Consider the following 17,279-nt stretch of genomic DNA (forward strand, 5'->3'; position numbering starts at 1 on the left):
TACATTTTTAAATGGGCTGATCATATTGAGCCCATCTTTTGTGTAACTTTGAGAGTTTGTTTGATGTCGACCACTCGATTCTCTCAGTATCTGGATCATTCTAACATTTTATGGGCAACCTGTTTTGGACACTTTTCCCTATGTAAAGATAAGTTGTTTAGAGGCATCAGCTGTCTTAGCTAATATTCAGCTCCACTAATTGACGTGCTGATTTAATTAACTAATTATTGGGTAATTAATAATTTCTTCTCCATAATATTTGTGACTTTTCTTTTCCATCTTCGACTTCTATAGAGAGTACCTACCACAACAATGCATGAAATTTGGCCAAAATTTAACTTATCTCTTATGAAATTCTTCCATGGAGGCTGTCGATGTGAATCTTCTTGTTACATGGAATTACTAGTTTTATGCTTAATTTCATTCAGCATTGGACAAAATCCACATATAAATAAGTTAGGTAATCAATTTGACAACGAAGTGTAGTCTAATTAATAAGACGTTTCACCAATAACCAATAGATCACGGGCTCAAGGTAAGAGGAGAAGTAAAGAACCACTCTTGATCGTTTTTTTAAAAAAAAACCAGACACTCAATTTCCTTTTTCATTAAAAGATTTTTTGGGATATTGGACTCTCTCTTGATTCAAGCCAAGGGAACGGATAGGATTGAGTTTGCAGTCTTTCATGCTTCTTAAAACCCAAAATTATTGAGCCACTATAAAATGTTTTTAATTTACTAATGACCTTAAAGTTTACCAAAAAGTTGATTTTGAATCTCAGGGTATCTCATTTTTTTTCTAAGTGATAGCTATCTATTACATTTAACAATTGATAGTTGATTAGTGGTCTTAATCATGAACCAAATATAATTGCCAAAAGTATGTTAATGGTGACAGACATCAAGGATCCAACTAAGAAGTTTCTTTCCCATGACCTAAAAAAGTATATTCAATCTAAGGATTATGCTCCAATAAATTATTCTCCCACATCTTAGGTAATGCAATTCAAGATAAAAGCACATTGTATTTTATTTCCTTTTCTTAACCAATTCTCCATTGCTTTAGGCGACAAGATGTGAATATGTCAACTCAATGTTCATTCCATGGAAAACTTGGATAAATCATCATTTTGTCATCATATTGGAGATTATTGTAGGCAAAGATTGAATATCTAAAGCGCCAATTATTTGTGTGAAAACAGTTTTTTGTAGTGTTATAGACCAAAGTTTGATTGAGAAAACAAGTGATATTTTGACACATAGAGTAAACGGTTAAGTATTCTAGGCAATTGTTTGAGGTACTTGGGCATCCATTTCCTTTCTTACTTTTCAAAATTAAAAAATAAAATTGTTTAGAAAACTGTTAGGGGAAATGGCTTAGTATGAAATTAATGGTATAACCTTTTACATAACACTACCAGTGGGTGGTGAAGACTAATCCCAGTACAGGATATCTATCATCTTTTTGTCTTTCTTTCTTTTTTAAATAATTTTGTATATTCATCCTCTTTGAGGAGAGAACTTGAGAAGTGAGGAAATGAGTATCATCTATCAGATTCACACCCAAGAAAGGAAAATGGAACCCCCCTCCCCCTCCCCCAACCAAAACCCACCCTTCTCTCAGAACATTTTTTCAAAGATACAATTGGATCAGATTTAACTAATAGGTTGCCTAGCTTCCTAGTAAATCTTATCTTTAGCGGAGTGAGGTCAATTATTTGTCCTATGGGCATATTCATGTTTTAAACCAATTGTTTGTTCCAAATTTCTACCTCAATTGACCTTTTCCTTTCAAAAACTCAGTCAATCACTTTTGCTAACCATACCTCAATCATCAATTATTGTAGTATTTCTACCCCAAAAAAAAAAATTTTTCAATTCTTGTATAATACTGTGTAGCTTATCCCACATCATCTCCTATCTCAAAACTTTAGAATCATATGTATCTCACAAGCCACTTCAAGAAATTCTTTAATAAAATGTTGAGACTTGCCATGCATGGATGGCTTCACTTAACTTTTAAATAGCAAATGACGAATACAAGTTGAGAATTTTTTTTTTTTCCAGAAACGATAGATTAATTTATTTCTACGAATAGAGAAAATACAATAATGCAATTCAAAATGCTGCGGAATGCATACAAGGCAAACCATATCTCTCTTAAAATTTGATGGGGAAAATAAAACCTCTGTGCATGTAATAGGAGTAACTATACCATTCTATATCGCAACGGATCTTCTGTCCCACATCTTGTGCCACTCTCTGTCCCACTTTTTATTATATTGCTATTTCTCCTTCATAAATATCATGTTTTAATTCTTTTTTGTTTCCTTAAGATCCAATAACTATTAATTGAGTAAAAAATAAATACAACAGCTTCAAAAAAGTAATATATAATAGAAAATTAAAAAATACAGCAGAAAATTCATAAAAAATCTCATCTTTTTATGCATTTTGACTTTTTGAGCTTGTTAAATTTTGTGTATTACTCAATTAATAGTTATTGGATCTTAAGGAAAAAAAAAGAATTAAAACATGATATTTATAAAGGAGAAATAGCAATATAATAAAAAGTGGGACAGAGAGTGGCACAGGATATGGGACAGAAGATCCGTTGCGATTCTATATATGGATGGGTTGGGTGGTCTGAGAAGAAAGAATATAAATGAGAGATTTTGGATTCGAAAGCTTCCAGTTGCGCTAAAAAAAAAAGCCATTCCAAATGTCATATTCTATTTTTTCCAACCTCTTTTTAATCTTAGCTCTTGTTTTTAGCTCAAAGGCAAAACGATCATTTCAGGATAGCAAATAATTCAAATACTACTCCAAATTTTTTTTTTTTTTGCATTTTCCTGTTTTTGATAATAAGCTTACTCCAAGGTCCAAACCATATCATACAAGATGTATATTACACCAAAATTAATTCCCTTTTCCCTTTCCCTCCACTTCAACCCCCACCCCTCCTAAAAAAAAAAAAGAAAAAAGGATGCTGCTAGATCTTCTTCATGTATCTTGCATTTATTCCTATCTGCAATAGACAAGATAGAAAAGCACATAACCGATATTGACAAGAAAGGCCATGGCCCTTTTTCAATGTTTTTCTTCTAGTGTCTCCAAACGGCAAGGTGTCAACAAATGCCAGTTTCTCCAACCTCAATTTTGCAAGGGATCAACATCCAGCAGGTCACCATTGTGCCACACTTTTTTTTCCCCTTAATTTTCTTCACATAATTGAACAAGCATTAGGGTTATCATCACTGAAAAGTGAAGCGTAGCGTTCAGTAGGAGTATTTGGGCTTGGCATTGCTTGAACAACATTCCTCACATAACCAGTTGGTGCCTTTTTGTCATAAGCCTGAGGAGCATATGGATAAGACACCAGATTGTATCTAACATATGGCCAAAACTCAGCCCTCTTTCCTGTGCCTTTCACTTTGCTCAAGACTTTAGTCGGCTCAACATTTCCAGTCACAGTCACCCGGCTATCCTTTCTGCTCACGTCCACTGATTTCACACCTAACAACAAAGCCCAAAACTATTATTCACTAATTAAAAAAAAAAAGAAAAAATTCCGTATAAATATTTATAGTCAATATAGCATATTTTACATATATGTATTCAGTGTCAAAATTATACATACTGTCCAAGAAGCAAGTAATAAAGGAAAGATACCTTGCTCAAGCTTTTCTACCACGCAGCTATTTCCTTTACTATGACAATTATTCTAATATAGTTTCCATGGTGTAAATACTAAGTTCCGAAGAATCAAACATGCTCCATCTACAAGAAAACTTTTTGCTTTCAACATATCTGTGTATGGTAGGCAACAAACAGGAACATGTTCAATCCTGACAAGATTTGCTAAGTAAAGTGCTTTCTTCTTTGTTTTTATTCATAGAAAACAATGATGTTCCAACACTAAAAATGATAAAACCGAATAGTGTACATTTTAGCTTTTCTCTTGGCTCAAATAAGGGGTTTTTGTGATCTATTTGCTGCAAAATCTTGATAATTGAAACTACTAAAGGTTGTAAACCTCTAGAGAAAAAACTAAGAATTTGACAACTATATTAAGTTTTACTTTGTTCGAGAGATGTAATATATCCTGTACAAGTAGGCAACATATTCCGCAAAGAATAGACAGAGATGAATACCTTTCATGTGGGAAACAGCATTCTTAACTCTTCTTTCACAGCCATCACAGTCCATCTTTACCTTGATTTCAACAGTCTGAAAGAATATAAAGAAGCACAAGCATGTTAACCATGGACCAATTAACATCTGATGCAACAAGAAACAACTCCGACAAGAAAGGAAAAAAAAAAGCTACCACATGCATATTGAAAAATTTCAAGTCTACAAGTAAGAATTTTTTTTTTTTTTTAAAAAAAAGAACCAATAAGTGGCTTTGGCATAGATACCTGCAATGGCCTGCGTTTACGCTTTACGTTGTGGCTCACATCGTCAGCTGCATCAGAGCATACGTCTGCTATGTGATCAAGAAAACCCATGATTTTATTTTAGAGGAAAATCCAAATTCTGGTGTTATTTTTCCGTGTGGTTTGCTAAGAAAAAGAGCTAGAAGAGCCAGCCAGAAGCAGGACTGCTGCAAGTTTTTGATGCGTGTGTAGGTACGATTTGGTTGTGTAGGTGCCTATTTATATGAAGAGAAAGTAAGTGAATATATGGAAGATTGTGAACGAGTAATAGTTGTACACAAGCTGGTCCTTTGAATATGCGCTAAACAGTAATTTGAAACTAAAGAAATCAAGAAAATGACTTGTGTCAGCTAATCATGCCATGAACACCCAAAATATCAGGCCGGACAACTGGGAACTTCTGTATTACTTGAGGGCTCAATCAATTAACAGTTGTATAATAGAGTAATTTATTTTGGCTTTTGTGGGCTGGTATAGCTAGTTGCTTTTTTTAGTAGAATCACTCCTGGCAGTCATTTTGTGAAGAAACTACGGTCTCATGAACAGTTGAAATTTCAGTAAGTTTAGAAAAATTTCATCTATCTTACGGCTAATTAATGCATTATTCTCATCTTTTTTTTCTTCTATTTTTTTAAAATAAAAGAGAATCAACAGTGATTTTTCACTTGTTCCTGCATTATTCTCGTCTTAACTGTTAAATAGATGAAAAAAGCAGGCTTACTACAGCAAACAAGACCAACACAAAAATATATACAATATAGTGGGTACGTACGAGGAAAGGCTTTGTAGAAAAAATCCAACAGAGCTTTATATAGGATGCCAATCGGTTAAGCCATTAAATTTTACACAACTGACAAGAGAAAAACGCTGAAGGAAAATACTTCTGTTTTCATGCTCTTGTTTCTACCTAGAAGGGCAGTTTTCAATGTGATTACAAAAAAGAAACAAGGGGAAAAAAAAGAAAGGAAGATAAAAGAGAAATAAAAGATAGAAGAAAGAGGCTGCACCCTAGCTAAACGACCTCTAAATAACTGAAATGACTAAATATCAAAACGCTTATTCTTATAATAGTTGATGAACCTTTCTCTTTTGATTTCGAAGCAGAATCGTTTCTGAAGGAACGATGCTGATCATTGTCTCAACCAAAAGGCACGTTTTTTTTTTTTTTTTTTTATAAGAAATGATAGGGGGATTCATAGTGACGTTAAATTGTCTTTTAGTATATTCATTACTATAGATGTTCTCATCAATTAAGCAGATAATAATTAATTAATTTGATTAGATTGAGATTTCAAAACAAGAAATAATAAGAAATCCAAGGGAATACCTGAGGCGGCTGAAGATATGAGTGAAGTTAAATATTAGAAGCTAATAAATGGAGAGAGAAAAAAAAGGAAATAGTCTACGAGCTGTCATCTTAATTAAGAAAATAAAATGATTTCTGCCTTAATATTTCTATTTTAACTAGGGATGTGACAGAATCGAATCATCGATGCTAGGCCTGCCAACAGAAATTTGGTCAATATGTCCCCAAATATTTATATTCTTCTTTTAATTTTCTTTGGAACAACTTGGTGGAGGGAAATATTCAGGATGTGAAGTGTGTGAATCTCAAACTTTGATAATCATGGATCAACATAAAAAAAAAGGAGAAATAAAAAACAAATTTGCAATTAAAGTTATAGGCTTCCTGCTTTTTACCGCAGTATTGCACCTTGCAAGTGAAAAAAAAAATCTATATTTTTGCAAGAAAAGGCGACACAATTTGTCCAAAAAATAAAAAATAAAAAAAATAAAATAAAAAGAGGTACAAAATTCATGTTTTACTTTGAGGACACAAAAATGAAAACCTTTATCTAACTTGCATATGCTACATCTTGGGAGTATAACCTATATGATGCTTGATCTTGAAAATTTCCCATCTTCGAAAACTTTTTGATCTGAACATTAGCTATGACTCGAGCCACAGCAACTTGGAGAAATATTCTTGCAAGAAGAACTAGTTAATTTCCTGTATTTAGCAAAAGACGTTATAAATATTTTCATATTTAAGTTTCAGAAAGGTCACTGCATCAAATAATTAATGATCTGGAGCCCAATTTTGTTGCATTATTGTCTGGAAGAGTTGGCTGCCCAATGTTGATATTAGCTAGCTTTCATAGTCCAGGCAACCCCTTCACCATTATTAACAGATTGTGACCTCCATGTATATCCCATGGCCAAAGTTCACCACTTCTGTCTGGAAAAATCATCATTTTCTTTCTCCTTTTCCCCTATAAGGTCTAGAGGGAAAAAAATTTAGGCATATGCAATTCAGTGGCAATTGCAAAGTGCAAGTTTTTTTTGCTCAAAATTGAAGCACATCAAGTCAGTAGATTTCAATAATTCATTTCAATTTTTTTTCTTAGAAAAATTTGTATTGAAAATTGATGATTGAAATTTGACACGATCTACACCACAAGCTGTTCTCTACATACGCACTGAGCAATTGAAGAGAAACGGAGTCTCCTAAACATATAACAAAAGTCACAACAAACATATAAAAAAATAGCTATAAAAATTTGTCATGGCACATTAAATGAAGCCGTTATTCACAACACAAGTTAACATCAAATATTGAAGTGCACATTCCTCATAAAATAAAATAAATGGTTTTTCTAATAGATGGTCAATGAGTACTTGTTAACGCATCTAAATTCTACACAATCTATCATGTACATGCACACATTAATAATTAACACTCTCCTTTATCTTTATATATCTTCTAAAATTGACTTTATTTTTTCAAAAATCTAAATCTGAAATACATCTTAACAAGTGTCTAATGAATACCCGTTAAACAGATTCATTAGACAGACCCTAATATCAAAATAAAATATGAGAGTTACAAGCCACATCTTCTGCTAGCCAAAACATTTCTTCTGTTACTTTTTTGTTATGCCACTGGTATCTGCTATTTAGAGTATCCTTTTATGAGGGGAACGGAACATACATTATTGAGCTGCATGCATCATTTAAATTCCTAGGTGCAGAAATTTCCATGGGCACTAGCTATCATCCTCATGTAGCCAGATCATTTCCGTCCTTTCCCTCCTGCAACTGCACACGAAGATCTTATGGACTAAATTGCTTATGCTTTCACAATCGAAATTCTGTCATTTCACTTTGATTAATATACATACATATATATAAATCCATGGAAGTTCATGATTGATCGACACAACCTAATAACCATATATATATATATATATATATATATATATATATATATATATATATATATATATATATATATATATACGCGCATTCTAATCTTGAAAATATCAGCTGGCTCCCTTTCTTCTCCTCTTACCCCTTCAATTGGACAATCCTTTCTTGTATTACCAATATTCAGAATTTGATTTTCAGAATTAGGGTCGGGAGGGACAAAGGCCAATTGAAGGAATAGGAAAGAGCAAGTAGAAAATACACACGTACGTTGTCCTTCTGTATAATCATTGGAATGTTTGATGTTTTTTGGCTTAGATCGACAAGCATGAGATGTGACCAGCTCTGAATCATGACCTACTCCGTTTGTTTGCACACTATATATATATATAGTTTTCGTGTCAAATCAAAATTTTGATCCCACCTACTACGTACCAATCCATTACCCCCAGATTTTAGGAAAAGGAATCCAATCGAACGGAAAGTAGATTATGTTGCTAATTACATCATAATTATATAACCCATTCAACAATCATTGAGGCAAAGATATTTAAGGTCAGGAATCTCATTTTCCTCCTAATTCATGGAAACTTGTTCCGGGGTTTATTGACATGCATGCACCAATAAAAAAAAAAAAAACTAACTTGAATTGTCATTTTGCTTCAAAAAAATTTTATATTTTTTGTGGACATATTTTTTAATTCCTGTATAGAACTTCACTATAATACATTTCTCTAAAAAAAAACTTCAGAAAATAACAATTGAAACCGGCCGGCTCTATGCAAGCCCGCAGTATAGTCCCTGCCCATGACGACTCTGCTACGAATTGGAGGCCAACTTGGCCCTCACACGGCTTACTCAATAGTTAAGACTTTTGGTAAACGTCCTTTTACGCGGCGTAACTTGATTGACCATGCATGAGTTTTCTTGGTGTTCAAACGTCAATTTTTTAATTCTAATGAATGGTATTGATTGTAACCCTCAGATAAATCATTTAATTCGTAAACCTCAAGTTGAACATCTTCCACTTCCTCTATTCTGTTTTTTTTTTTTGTTGGGGGAGGGGGGGGGGGGAAGGGGGGGTTTGTTGCAATATACTAGTAATATATAAGTTCATGACTCATTTGGCAATTAACAGTCTATGGCGAAACTTCTTTACAAGTTCAAGTTGTGAAACTTCCAATTTGGCATATAATTGCTACAGAAAAATCACGTATAATTACTCTCATTTAAGCCAAGCTGCTCTTGTAGTTTTATGGGGAATTTCTCAATTTTCAAGTCTTGAAGTTGGACAACTTAATGAAGATGCCAGAACTGTCACATTTTGACTTTACATACATGAAAGATTTCTCCGGCAAAATTGAAAACGATACTACTTATCAAAGAAGAATAAAAAAAATTAAAGAAGGGCCGTCCATCTTTCCCAGGGCTACACGATTCTTTTGTTTTCTCAATTTTTTTCTTCTCTATGAACCAGGGATACACGATTCTAGACAGCAAAGCTGCATATTGGCCTTTTTCATGAACTGATTGCCAATCTGAAAACTAATGAACTGATTGCTATGATTACGATAAGCCACCTGGACTCAAACTTGTGGTTTTGCAGCACCTACCGTGAAGCACACTTCAGCATGTACAAGCCCATAAATCCGATGACAAGTTTTCATGCTATAATAGTAAAAATAACCCAAGAATATATATATATATATATTATTACTTCTGAGAATTGATCTAGATTGGTACTGATTTAATACTAGTTGGTAAAGCATGGTAAGTTTCATGTAGCAACCGTACTTGTGTTATTTCCATGAAATTCGAAACCATGTGCACTTTGAGAGAGGACGGATGAGATAACTAGAACCTTAATTATTTCATTTATGGATTTTTTAACAGATGCCCAACGAGCACTAGTTAATAAAATTAAAATTCACATAACTTATCATGTATCTACACATACTAACTATTATTACCCTCCCTTGTATCTATATACTTTTCTTATTTGATCTGATCAACCCTTTCTTGTAAATATGACTCTTGAAGTATACCTTAATGAGTGCCTAATGAACACCCATTAGACAGACCCTTCATTTATTCCATAATCATTGTTCGAAGGACATACAAGATTTAGATACTTGCACTCTTATGTCTTGTCTTCATCACTAACTGTTATGGCTACTAATAATCTTTAATTTTTTGAGATAAAATGCAGATTAAAAATCTCAAACTATTAGTCCTGAACAAAGTTAGAGTATGGAGTGTCTGAACTCTTATTTTGGGTAGTTAAAAGAAGTTAGAGTTCTAACAATCAAGATGGATTGATTTTTAGCAAGAAATTAACTATAATTAGCCAAGTTATTATCCAAGCACAACTAATTGTTCAAAAAGGCCTATTTCTACTCTACTTGCCATTCTCTAATAGTTGAAGATGGGCTTGCCGTTTACATGGGTTTTTATTTTTTAATGTCTTCAGTGTTCTCCATTACTCCAAGCAATTTATTAGATTGGTACAGCAACGAATGAAGCAAGAAACTTGACGAGCTTACTATAGAATGTCAAGTGGCAATAGAAACGCTGAAATAGTCGAGATCTAAAACTCGTTTATAATTTTTTCAGAGTTGACTAGTAGCTTGTAATCGGGTTGTGCGTAAAATTTGTCAGCTTCCGCATTGCTTGGAAATGGAATAGAAATACTGGACCAGTCTGTAAACAAATTCTTGATAAATAAACTCTATGCTACAACTGTTTCCATTTTGTGAAGCCAGGAACTTGAACAATATTAGAAAAATTCCTAGTGGACACATGGGCCGGTGGGCGGTGGCATCATGATAGGGAAGTTTCCTCCAGGTATTCGTGAAAATTAGAACTTGGAAATGATGCCTCGTACAAATCGAAGAAAACCACATGCATGCAAGTTAAGACAGCGGAAACCCTTGCTCGTCTATTTAAGGGTTCAAATACTTCCCTGCTAATGTACCCCTACCTCTAGAAATCTTACTTTAATTTGTCACATCTTTTTAGAATTATATTTGGCTCCTAATTAAGCCAATATGGCGAGTTCTTCTGTCAAGTTCATGTGTTTATTCATCATCATTGGCCTTGTTGTGCCAAGTTTGGCCACTGATTACGATGTTCCCTGATGGCCAACTGCAAATCTTGATCTATGGAAAACGGACAAGATCTTCCACGTTGGCGATATCCTTCGTAAGTTACTGCCTCTAATTTGTTAAACCATATTTGTGAGATAACAGCATAGATGAAGAACCAGTCTGGCGTTTATCAGTGGTATACTTTTGGAAAATTGCACTACGTAACTATTTCTGAAAAAATTCCATCACACGGAAGGATTACTATCGCAGATGGCAGTGATTCCACGCATAAATTTTAGTTACCTCAACTGCAACACATAAAATTGTGCATCCAGTTCTATTTTGAATAGGAAAACATCAAGAATATAGAGACGTCGTAACTTTGAGACTTATAGATGTTAATTATTGATAGTGTTTCAATATAAATTAATCTCTCAATCTAATCTACAAAAGGATTCATGCGATCAGGTAGACATCTCTATTTTTTAAATGTGCCCAGCCCCAGAAAACTGAACATTCTCCCAATCTTTCGAAGTGTCGGGCATGCATTTACCTTGCATTAGGCAACCATTGTCGTTTTGAATCTGCGATTACGTTATCTTTTTAAAGTATGTGCGGAAAGCATTACTAACATATTGCATGTCTCAATCGGTTTATCTCATGATGACTATCCTAGATCTGATTTGGTTCTTTTAAAAGGAACCAACATTGCAGACGAAAGTTAGATATTACTGAATCATTCACCTTATCTTGCTAGATTTCGTGCCTGAAGCTTTGGAACAATTACTTGATGATGTGATCAACGGAGATTTTAATGCCTTCCTTTACTGCACTGGGCAAGGCGAGCTTCTTGTTAAGCAAGCTGGGGGCACTGAATGCATCTACCCATTACTCCAAGCTGGGCAGTTCTACTTCACTGCTGAACCTAGTTACTGCCTTGGCGGATTGAAGTTAAATATCACTGCTTTACCGCTTTGAGGATCACCGACCTCGATCAGCTTTCCTCCTAATAATATTTAAGCGCTAGTCTATTTGCATTAATAAGATGCAAAACTTGTATGGTTTTCGTAACCCTAAACCTGTTTAGGACTCTAAACAATGTTTTGATATGCATGCAAAGAAACTTATGTCTAGCCAATGATGCCCTGATTTAGTGATTAAGGTTAAGATCTCATGACAACGATGCGGTGCACGTTCCTCCACTGCCTAGGAAAATATGTATGGTAGATATGGGGTTTTGGAAAAATTTTTATTTAACCTTAACCACTTAGTTCTAGAACTTCAATATATATACACACGTTTACCATAATAATTGAATATCAATTGATCAAGAAAGAAAAAAATCAACTTTGTAGATAGCTAGTACATGTAAAAGTTCACGTTTTAAAGACTTAAAGTCCATTAATAATTTTGTTTTATTGGGGAAAAAAAGTCACTTTGATTTGTCGAAAGTTATAGAAAATTATTTCATGGGAATTGATGTTTTACCATTAACCCGAATCTATCCCTTGATGATCATTTCCTCCAAGGTCATATATGACAGGGCGTAACACATTAAGATTAATCCGTCCGAGAACTACATAGGCCTAAACTTCATATTGCTTTTTTGATTTTGATGGGAAAAATCAATGCCTAATTTTTTCCATTGATCCCTGAGTTGTAATACATAACTGACCTGAAAAGAAAAAATAAATCGATAGGTTTTGATGCATTTTTAATGAATAAACATATGGTAAATGAAACTTCAGTTTACCTACGAGAGAGATTGAATATGACAATTCCATTAATCGATCTCACTAAACGTACATCCATTTTACAACAATGCTCTCCGTTCTTTTATTTGTGCTCTCAAAACACCTTTCAATGACCCAAGAAGGAGACATTCTTCACAAGAGTCAGCTAAATAAAACTGCTTGTCGTAGTCTAAACATACTGAAAATTGGGGGGAAAAAAAACTATACCGGTAAATTTAGAAGGAGTATCAGGTCACAAGATTCGTGTTCAAACCTATGAAGTGAACTTGAACCATAAAGAGAAAAATATTTTTTGGTGAAGACGCTTGCAGCAAAATTGGTCCAAATATTAGCTCCACCTTCTTCGATCCTCTTCCTCATCCACAGGAGTATACCATGATGGCCGTTGTTTTGAGTTGCTCAGCCTGTAGTTCAAGAGCAACTCTTCATCACAGAGCGGTCTAGTGGCCACAAGTACAAGAGTCTTCAAAATAGGTACATCAGACACATGGCTACCCGATTTCCAAGATTTGAACCAAAAACTGCCAAACCTTTTCATGTTCACTTCCTCTCCATTTCCAAATGAGATATTAGGTATATACACTCTCATGTTCTTCTCAGTAAGTGGAAAGTCATAGGGGCTGACCATTACATTGGGAACCATATCCTTAGCTGGGTGATTGGCATAATGAGCAAAGGCCAGAGGATTCCTCCTTTCCAAGATTTCACCTTTCATCCCTATCTTGGAACCATCCAAAGGCTTACTAAGCAACTGCCACATTCTATCTGAACCCTTTCCAGTAACTTCAACTTTAGGCCTAGATTCAGAAACACTAGAACCATTCCACACTTCATGAGATTCACCCCCAGCACCCCATGGCTGAGCATTAATTATAGTGCCATCATACCTAGTGATTAAGTAAGAATTTTGTGCATCAACTCTTGGATAGCCAGGAATATACTGGTAATATGCTGGCGAGTACACTACACCAGGATAAAATGCTATAACAGTGCCTACATCAGCTTCACCATTTAAGAATAAGCCTTTTCCAGCATCCTTGTGTGGAATTTCAGATGGCTTGACCTCAAGGGTGTAACCCATGAGGTCCTTCAACCTTTGTGACACCTCCAATTGGCTTAATGGCTTTGTTTCTGAACCAACTGTTAGAAAAATTATCGGAAATCAGATTTCAGAACATACACTATCTTGAATTGGTGAAAAGAATAAATTAACCTTAATCAGCTTCTAAAGCAGCAGATTAAAAGACTTCAAAACAAAGTTATCATTTCAATCTAAACCACATATTTTGGACAAAAACCAAACCAAAAAGGGGAAAAAAATCAAAGAGAGAGTTCTATACAAATGGAGCCAGATGGTCATCTGACATATTTTGGATTTGTGACCTGTTAATTAGTTAAAGGGCAAGAGCCCGTTAGTCAGCATTTGTCATGTTACACATAACATGTCAAACGGACTATTAGTACTTTCACGCTTTGCATTGTAGTTGTAAAATCAGTTCATATCTCGTCAATTGGTCAGGTAAGTTTAAACTCCAATAAGTTTCTGAAGTCTTTCCTGAAACTTTTAAGACTTACTTGATTATGAAAAACTCCAGAGCTGGACAGAGTAAAAGTGGGGTATCATTTCAAGTTTTATCCATGTGACAAGTCATACATTTTATCGGTAACATGAAGTTGATATGACATAATCTAAACTTTTCTCAAGTACTTGAGCCTCATGGGCCCTTGCTCCTTACCAAGATGTTCGTTCAGTGGACTACTCCGACCAACAGCAAGACTAAGGCCACTTCGTCGAGAAGTACTATTCTTTTCCTCAATCGGTTCATGTGCCTTCTCTGTACTTTGCAAATTTGGAAGGACAATATCATCCATAGTTGTGCAGAAGGTTTCTATTTGAGAATGGATATTTTCTTGGACCTGCTTTTGCTGATTGGTAAGTGATGCTTTACTAGCCATGTCAATGATCTCCTCAGCATCTGCTTCATCAGCATCCTTTCCCAAAAGCTTGTAGCTGAAAATAGAAGATTTTTATAAGAAGTTCGAAACTGAATTACTGTAACAACAGGAGAAAGTGAATTAATTGTTTCAAATCCACAATATGAAAATAAAAGGCAAGGTACAAGATACTGTTCTCTCTCTTGCAACAAAGATAAGTTGTTTCCTCTGATAGAAACTTTCATCTTTGGATGCAACTTTCAACCATTTTGATGTTAATGCAGTTTGCAATTCAAAGGTCCACTTATTTCTGCGAAGTAACATAGTAACTAAAAGATTTAGCAACTTCCCTACTATCATAAAAAATACAGAAGTGAAAACAGACAACCCTGTTCAACATCAATTTCTCATTTACAGCATACTCAATCTTGAAATACCCAAACATATAAAACTGTACAACTAAAAACTAAACAGAGCTGTTTCACTACAACTTTGTGGAGTGCTCCAGACTTTTCAATTGTCACTATATAATCATTATATAGTTTTTGGTGTAAAATGCATGCTGCAATGCCCTGTTCTCATCACACAATATTCACTCAGTCTAGCTTAGAAGGCATAACTCAAGTTATCTACAGCCTTTACTCTAGTTAATTAGAACAAACTTTACAAACCTTGCGTGATAACACCTAACAACAAAGTCATATCCTTGAGACTTTACCTTATTATATCGGCCCATTCTTTGAATAATATACTTCATCTGATTTTTTGCTTTGCTTGTTCTTTCCATGGGTTCCATACAGCATCAACCGAGGAGACAAAGCAATAAAACTAGAGATCTAAATCTCATAAACTGAGTCAAATCCAACTGAAACAAAGGAATATCAATGAAGATGACATCTCAAACAGAATTGACACTTTTATACCACATAGTGGTACCACAACAAAAGCCGGGTAAAAATATCCAAGTCCATTGATGATTAAAGATTGGATGCATCCCATGACTATGACTATCTATGGTCATGGACAATCAAAAGCAAGGAGCAGAAAGAATCAACAGAATACACGAAGTAATGAAACCCATAGGAGGAATATGTGCGGAGCAAGGATATTGTCAACCAAAATTGACGGTGCCATCGCAACCACATCAAGTTGGCCGAACATCATTGTGATATTTCACATGACAAAAATAACTTGACAAAAGCACGAAACGTTCATCATGTATTGCAAATGATCTGCACATTTGCTTTTATTCAAAAAAATATGAAATTTTAACTCAGCAATGCTCAAAAAGTTCCTCACCTCGTGTAAAGGAAGAGGCGGTTTATATCCGCTTCAAATTGAAGGTGCCTTGGCTCCCTAGCAAATGTGGGACTTCTAGCGAGAACTTTCACAGCCTAGAAGCAGAATTAGCATTCCAACAATATGGAAATTGCATAAGACAATTAGTTACTTCAGTGCCAAAGAGAAGAAGAAAAAAAAGGACACTAAAGTTAACAAAAGCTATGAAATTCATCAGTGAATTCATTCTGAAGAAGGTAAAGAATCTGGTCAGCAAGTTAAAGTGACAATGTGGAACCGCCTAGAGTTGAAACTATCAAAGGGCCGAAGTTCAAGTCATAATGATGCTCATTTACCAGTGTTAGACATAAATAGAAGCTTGACAAGGGCAACCCTTTTTTTTTTGCATTAACCTTCTGAAGAAATCCCAAAAGCAGCATCTGAACCTACTTTTGTATTCTGAAATTAACTAACAACCTCATGAATACCAGTTTCATACGGGCATTCCGTCAAACAGGTGATGGCCATTGACCTACGAGGTTGAATACTAACACTAAACGTAGAAATCATGGATGAGCCATAACAGGAATCTAATGTTTTCTGTATTAGAGCGTCGAGACAGAGAGAGCCACAGAAAGTATACCTCCTGAAACTTCTGAAATAGGAAGGCCATGTGAGAGAAGAGTTAGCTATTTCTTTTCGCTCAAGTTGAAATCTTGCGGCACGTGACTACACCAGTGTAGACAATTTGTCACTGGTGCAGACAATTTGTGAAGGTTAGAAATGATTCAAACGGAGATCACTGAAGGGGTCAATTTCCGCTTGTTTTTGGGCGCTCATCAGTTTGGAGTTTGCAAAACCTGATTTGTTACCATAAGCTGTGAGCATAAAAATTTGTAATTTTAATTTTTTGGCAAGAGAAAATTACCACTACAAATTATAGGTTTTTTTATAAGATTTTTATAAATCACGCATCAATATAATTTTCATAACACAATTTTTGTATCCGACAATCAACAAAATTGAAACAGAAGTTCTAATAGATTACCGGCTAACATAATTCTCACATCCACAGCAGAATTCGAAGACACCATCTTCTATGAAGAAGCAGTCCTCCTTACTAACTGAAACAATTTTATTGGCAAAAGAATTCTAAATTTATACTACATGAAATGGTCTATGATAACAAGCATGACACAGTGGTGGTGCGAGTCCTCCTAGCACTGGGAAGCAAATTCAGTTAAAACTTGCTACTGTAAGTGTAAGGTCACAATTGGGTAGTCGAACTTTATCATTTTCATTTTATTTTAAAAGTGTTGGGACTAGAACTCAAATTCAAGTATGACTCAAATTAAGAAGAACAACTATTGAAAACCCAACCACCCAAAAAAAAAAAAAAACACAAAAGAGGGAGAAAAAATCCAAAGAACCAATTCAACTTTTGAACTCGAAGACTTGGTTGATTTCTAGTCTTACTCAAATCAGAAATATAAATCAACTTGTAAGTTAACAATTTTTCGTTATTGAGACACTACAAGATATTTAGTGGAGAGAAGGGGGGGGGGGGGGGGGGGTAAAAA

At 34.7% G+C, this 17,279-nt stretch overlaps 2 protein-coding genes across 7 annotated transcripts; both read right to left on the reverse strand.

Moving 5' to 3' along the window:
- Positions 1-2,818: 2,818 nt before the first annotated feature.
- Positions 2,819-4,647, reverse strand: LOC113717581 (heavy metal-associated isoprenylated plant protein 21-like). The gene is made up of 3 exons (XM_027242333.2): positions 4,422-4,647; positions 4,155-4,230; positions 2,819-3,516 (listed from the first exon to the last, which is right to left on the reverse strand). The coding sequence occupies exons 1-3, from the start codon at positions 4,509-4,511 to the stop codon at positions 3,224-3,226; spliced, it is 459 nt and encodes a 152-aa protein (XP_027098134.1). The 5' UTR covers positions 4,512-4,647; the 3' UTR covers positions 2,819-3,223.
- A 7,833-nt stretch (positions 4,648-12,480) lies between these two features.
- Positions 12,481-16,969, reverse strand: LOC113718709 (uncharacterized). Of its 6 annotated transcripts, none has more exons than XM_027243608.2 (5): positions 16,748-16,969; positions 16,343-16,559; positions 15,721-15,815; positions 14,223-14,497; positions 12,481-13,626 (listed from the first exon to the last, which is right to left on the reverse strand). In XM_027243608.2, the coding sequence occupies exons 2-5, from the start codon at positions 16,370-16,372 to the stop codon at positions 12,815-12,817; spliced, it is 1,212 nt and encodes a 403-aa protein (XP_027099409.1). In that variant the 5' UTR covers positions 16,373-16,559; positions 16,748-16,969; the 3' UTR covers positions 12,481-12,814. The 6 variants fall into 6 exon arrangements, with proteins under 6 accessions (XP_027099409.1, XP_027099410.1, XP_027099411.1 ...); XM_027243609.2 differs by having other exon boundaries at positions 16,343-16,577; XM_027243610.2 differs by lacking the exon at positions 16,343-16,559 and adding an exon at positions 15,140-15,286 and having other exon boundaries at positions 16,748-16,968.
- Between the last annotated feature and the right edge of the window lie 310 nt (positions 16,970-17,279).

The sequence above is a fragment of the Coffea arabica genome, chromosome 11e (assembly GCF_036785885.1).
Source record: "Coffea arabica cultivar ET-39 chromosome 11e, Coffea Arabica ET-39 HiFi, whole genome shotgun sequence".
Taxonomy (NCBI): Eukaryota; Viridiplantae; Streptophyta; class Magnoliopsida; order Gentianales; family Rubiaceae; genus Coffea; species Coffea arabica.

What these genes read in the sequence shown, in the direction of transcription:
- LOC113717581 (XM_027242333.2), bottom strand. Translation starts at nt 4,511, where the DNA reads ATGGGTTTTCTTGATCACATAGCAGACGTATGCTCTGATGCAGCTGAC. An exon ending in GTAAACGCAGGCCATTGCAG is followed by an intron (nt 4,231 to 4,421) that starts GTATCTATGCCA and finishes ATATTCTTTCAG; the next exon opens with ACTGTTGAAATCAAGGTAAA. An exon ending in TGCTGTTTCCCACATGAAAG is followed by an intron (nt 3,517 to 4,154) that starts GTATTCATCTCT and finishes CTTTGTTGTTAG; the next exon opens with GTGTGAAATCAGTGGACGTG.
- LOC113718709 (XM_027243607.2), bottom strand. Translation starts at nt 16,139, where the DNA reads ATGCTGCTTTTGGGATTTCTTCAGAAGGTTAATGCAAAAAAAAAAGGG. An exon ending in TCTATTTATGTCTAACACTG is followed by an intron (nt 15,816 to 16,055) that starts GTAAATGAGCAT and finishes TTCTGCTTCTAG; the next exon opens with GCTGTGAAAGTTCTCGCTAG. An exon ending in CGCCTCTTCCTTTACACGAG is followed by an intron (nt 14,498 to 15,720) that starts GTGAGGAACTTT and finishes TTCTATTTTCAG; the next exon opens with CTACAAGCTTTTGGGAAAGG.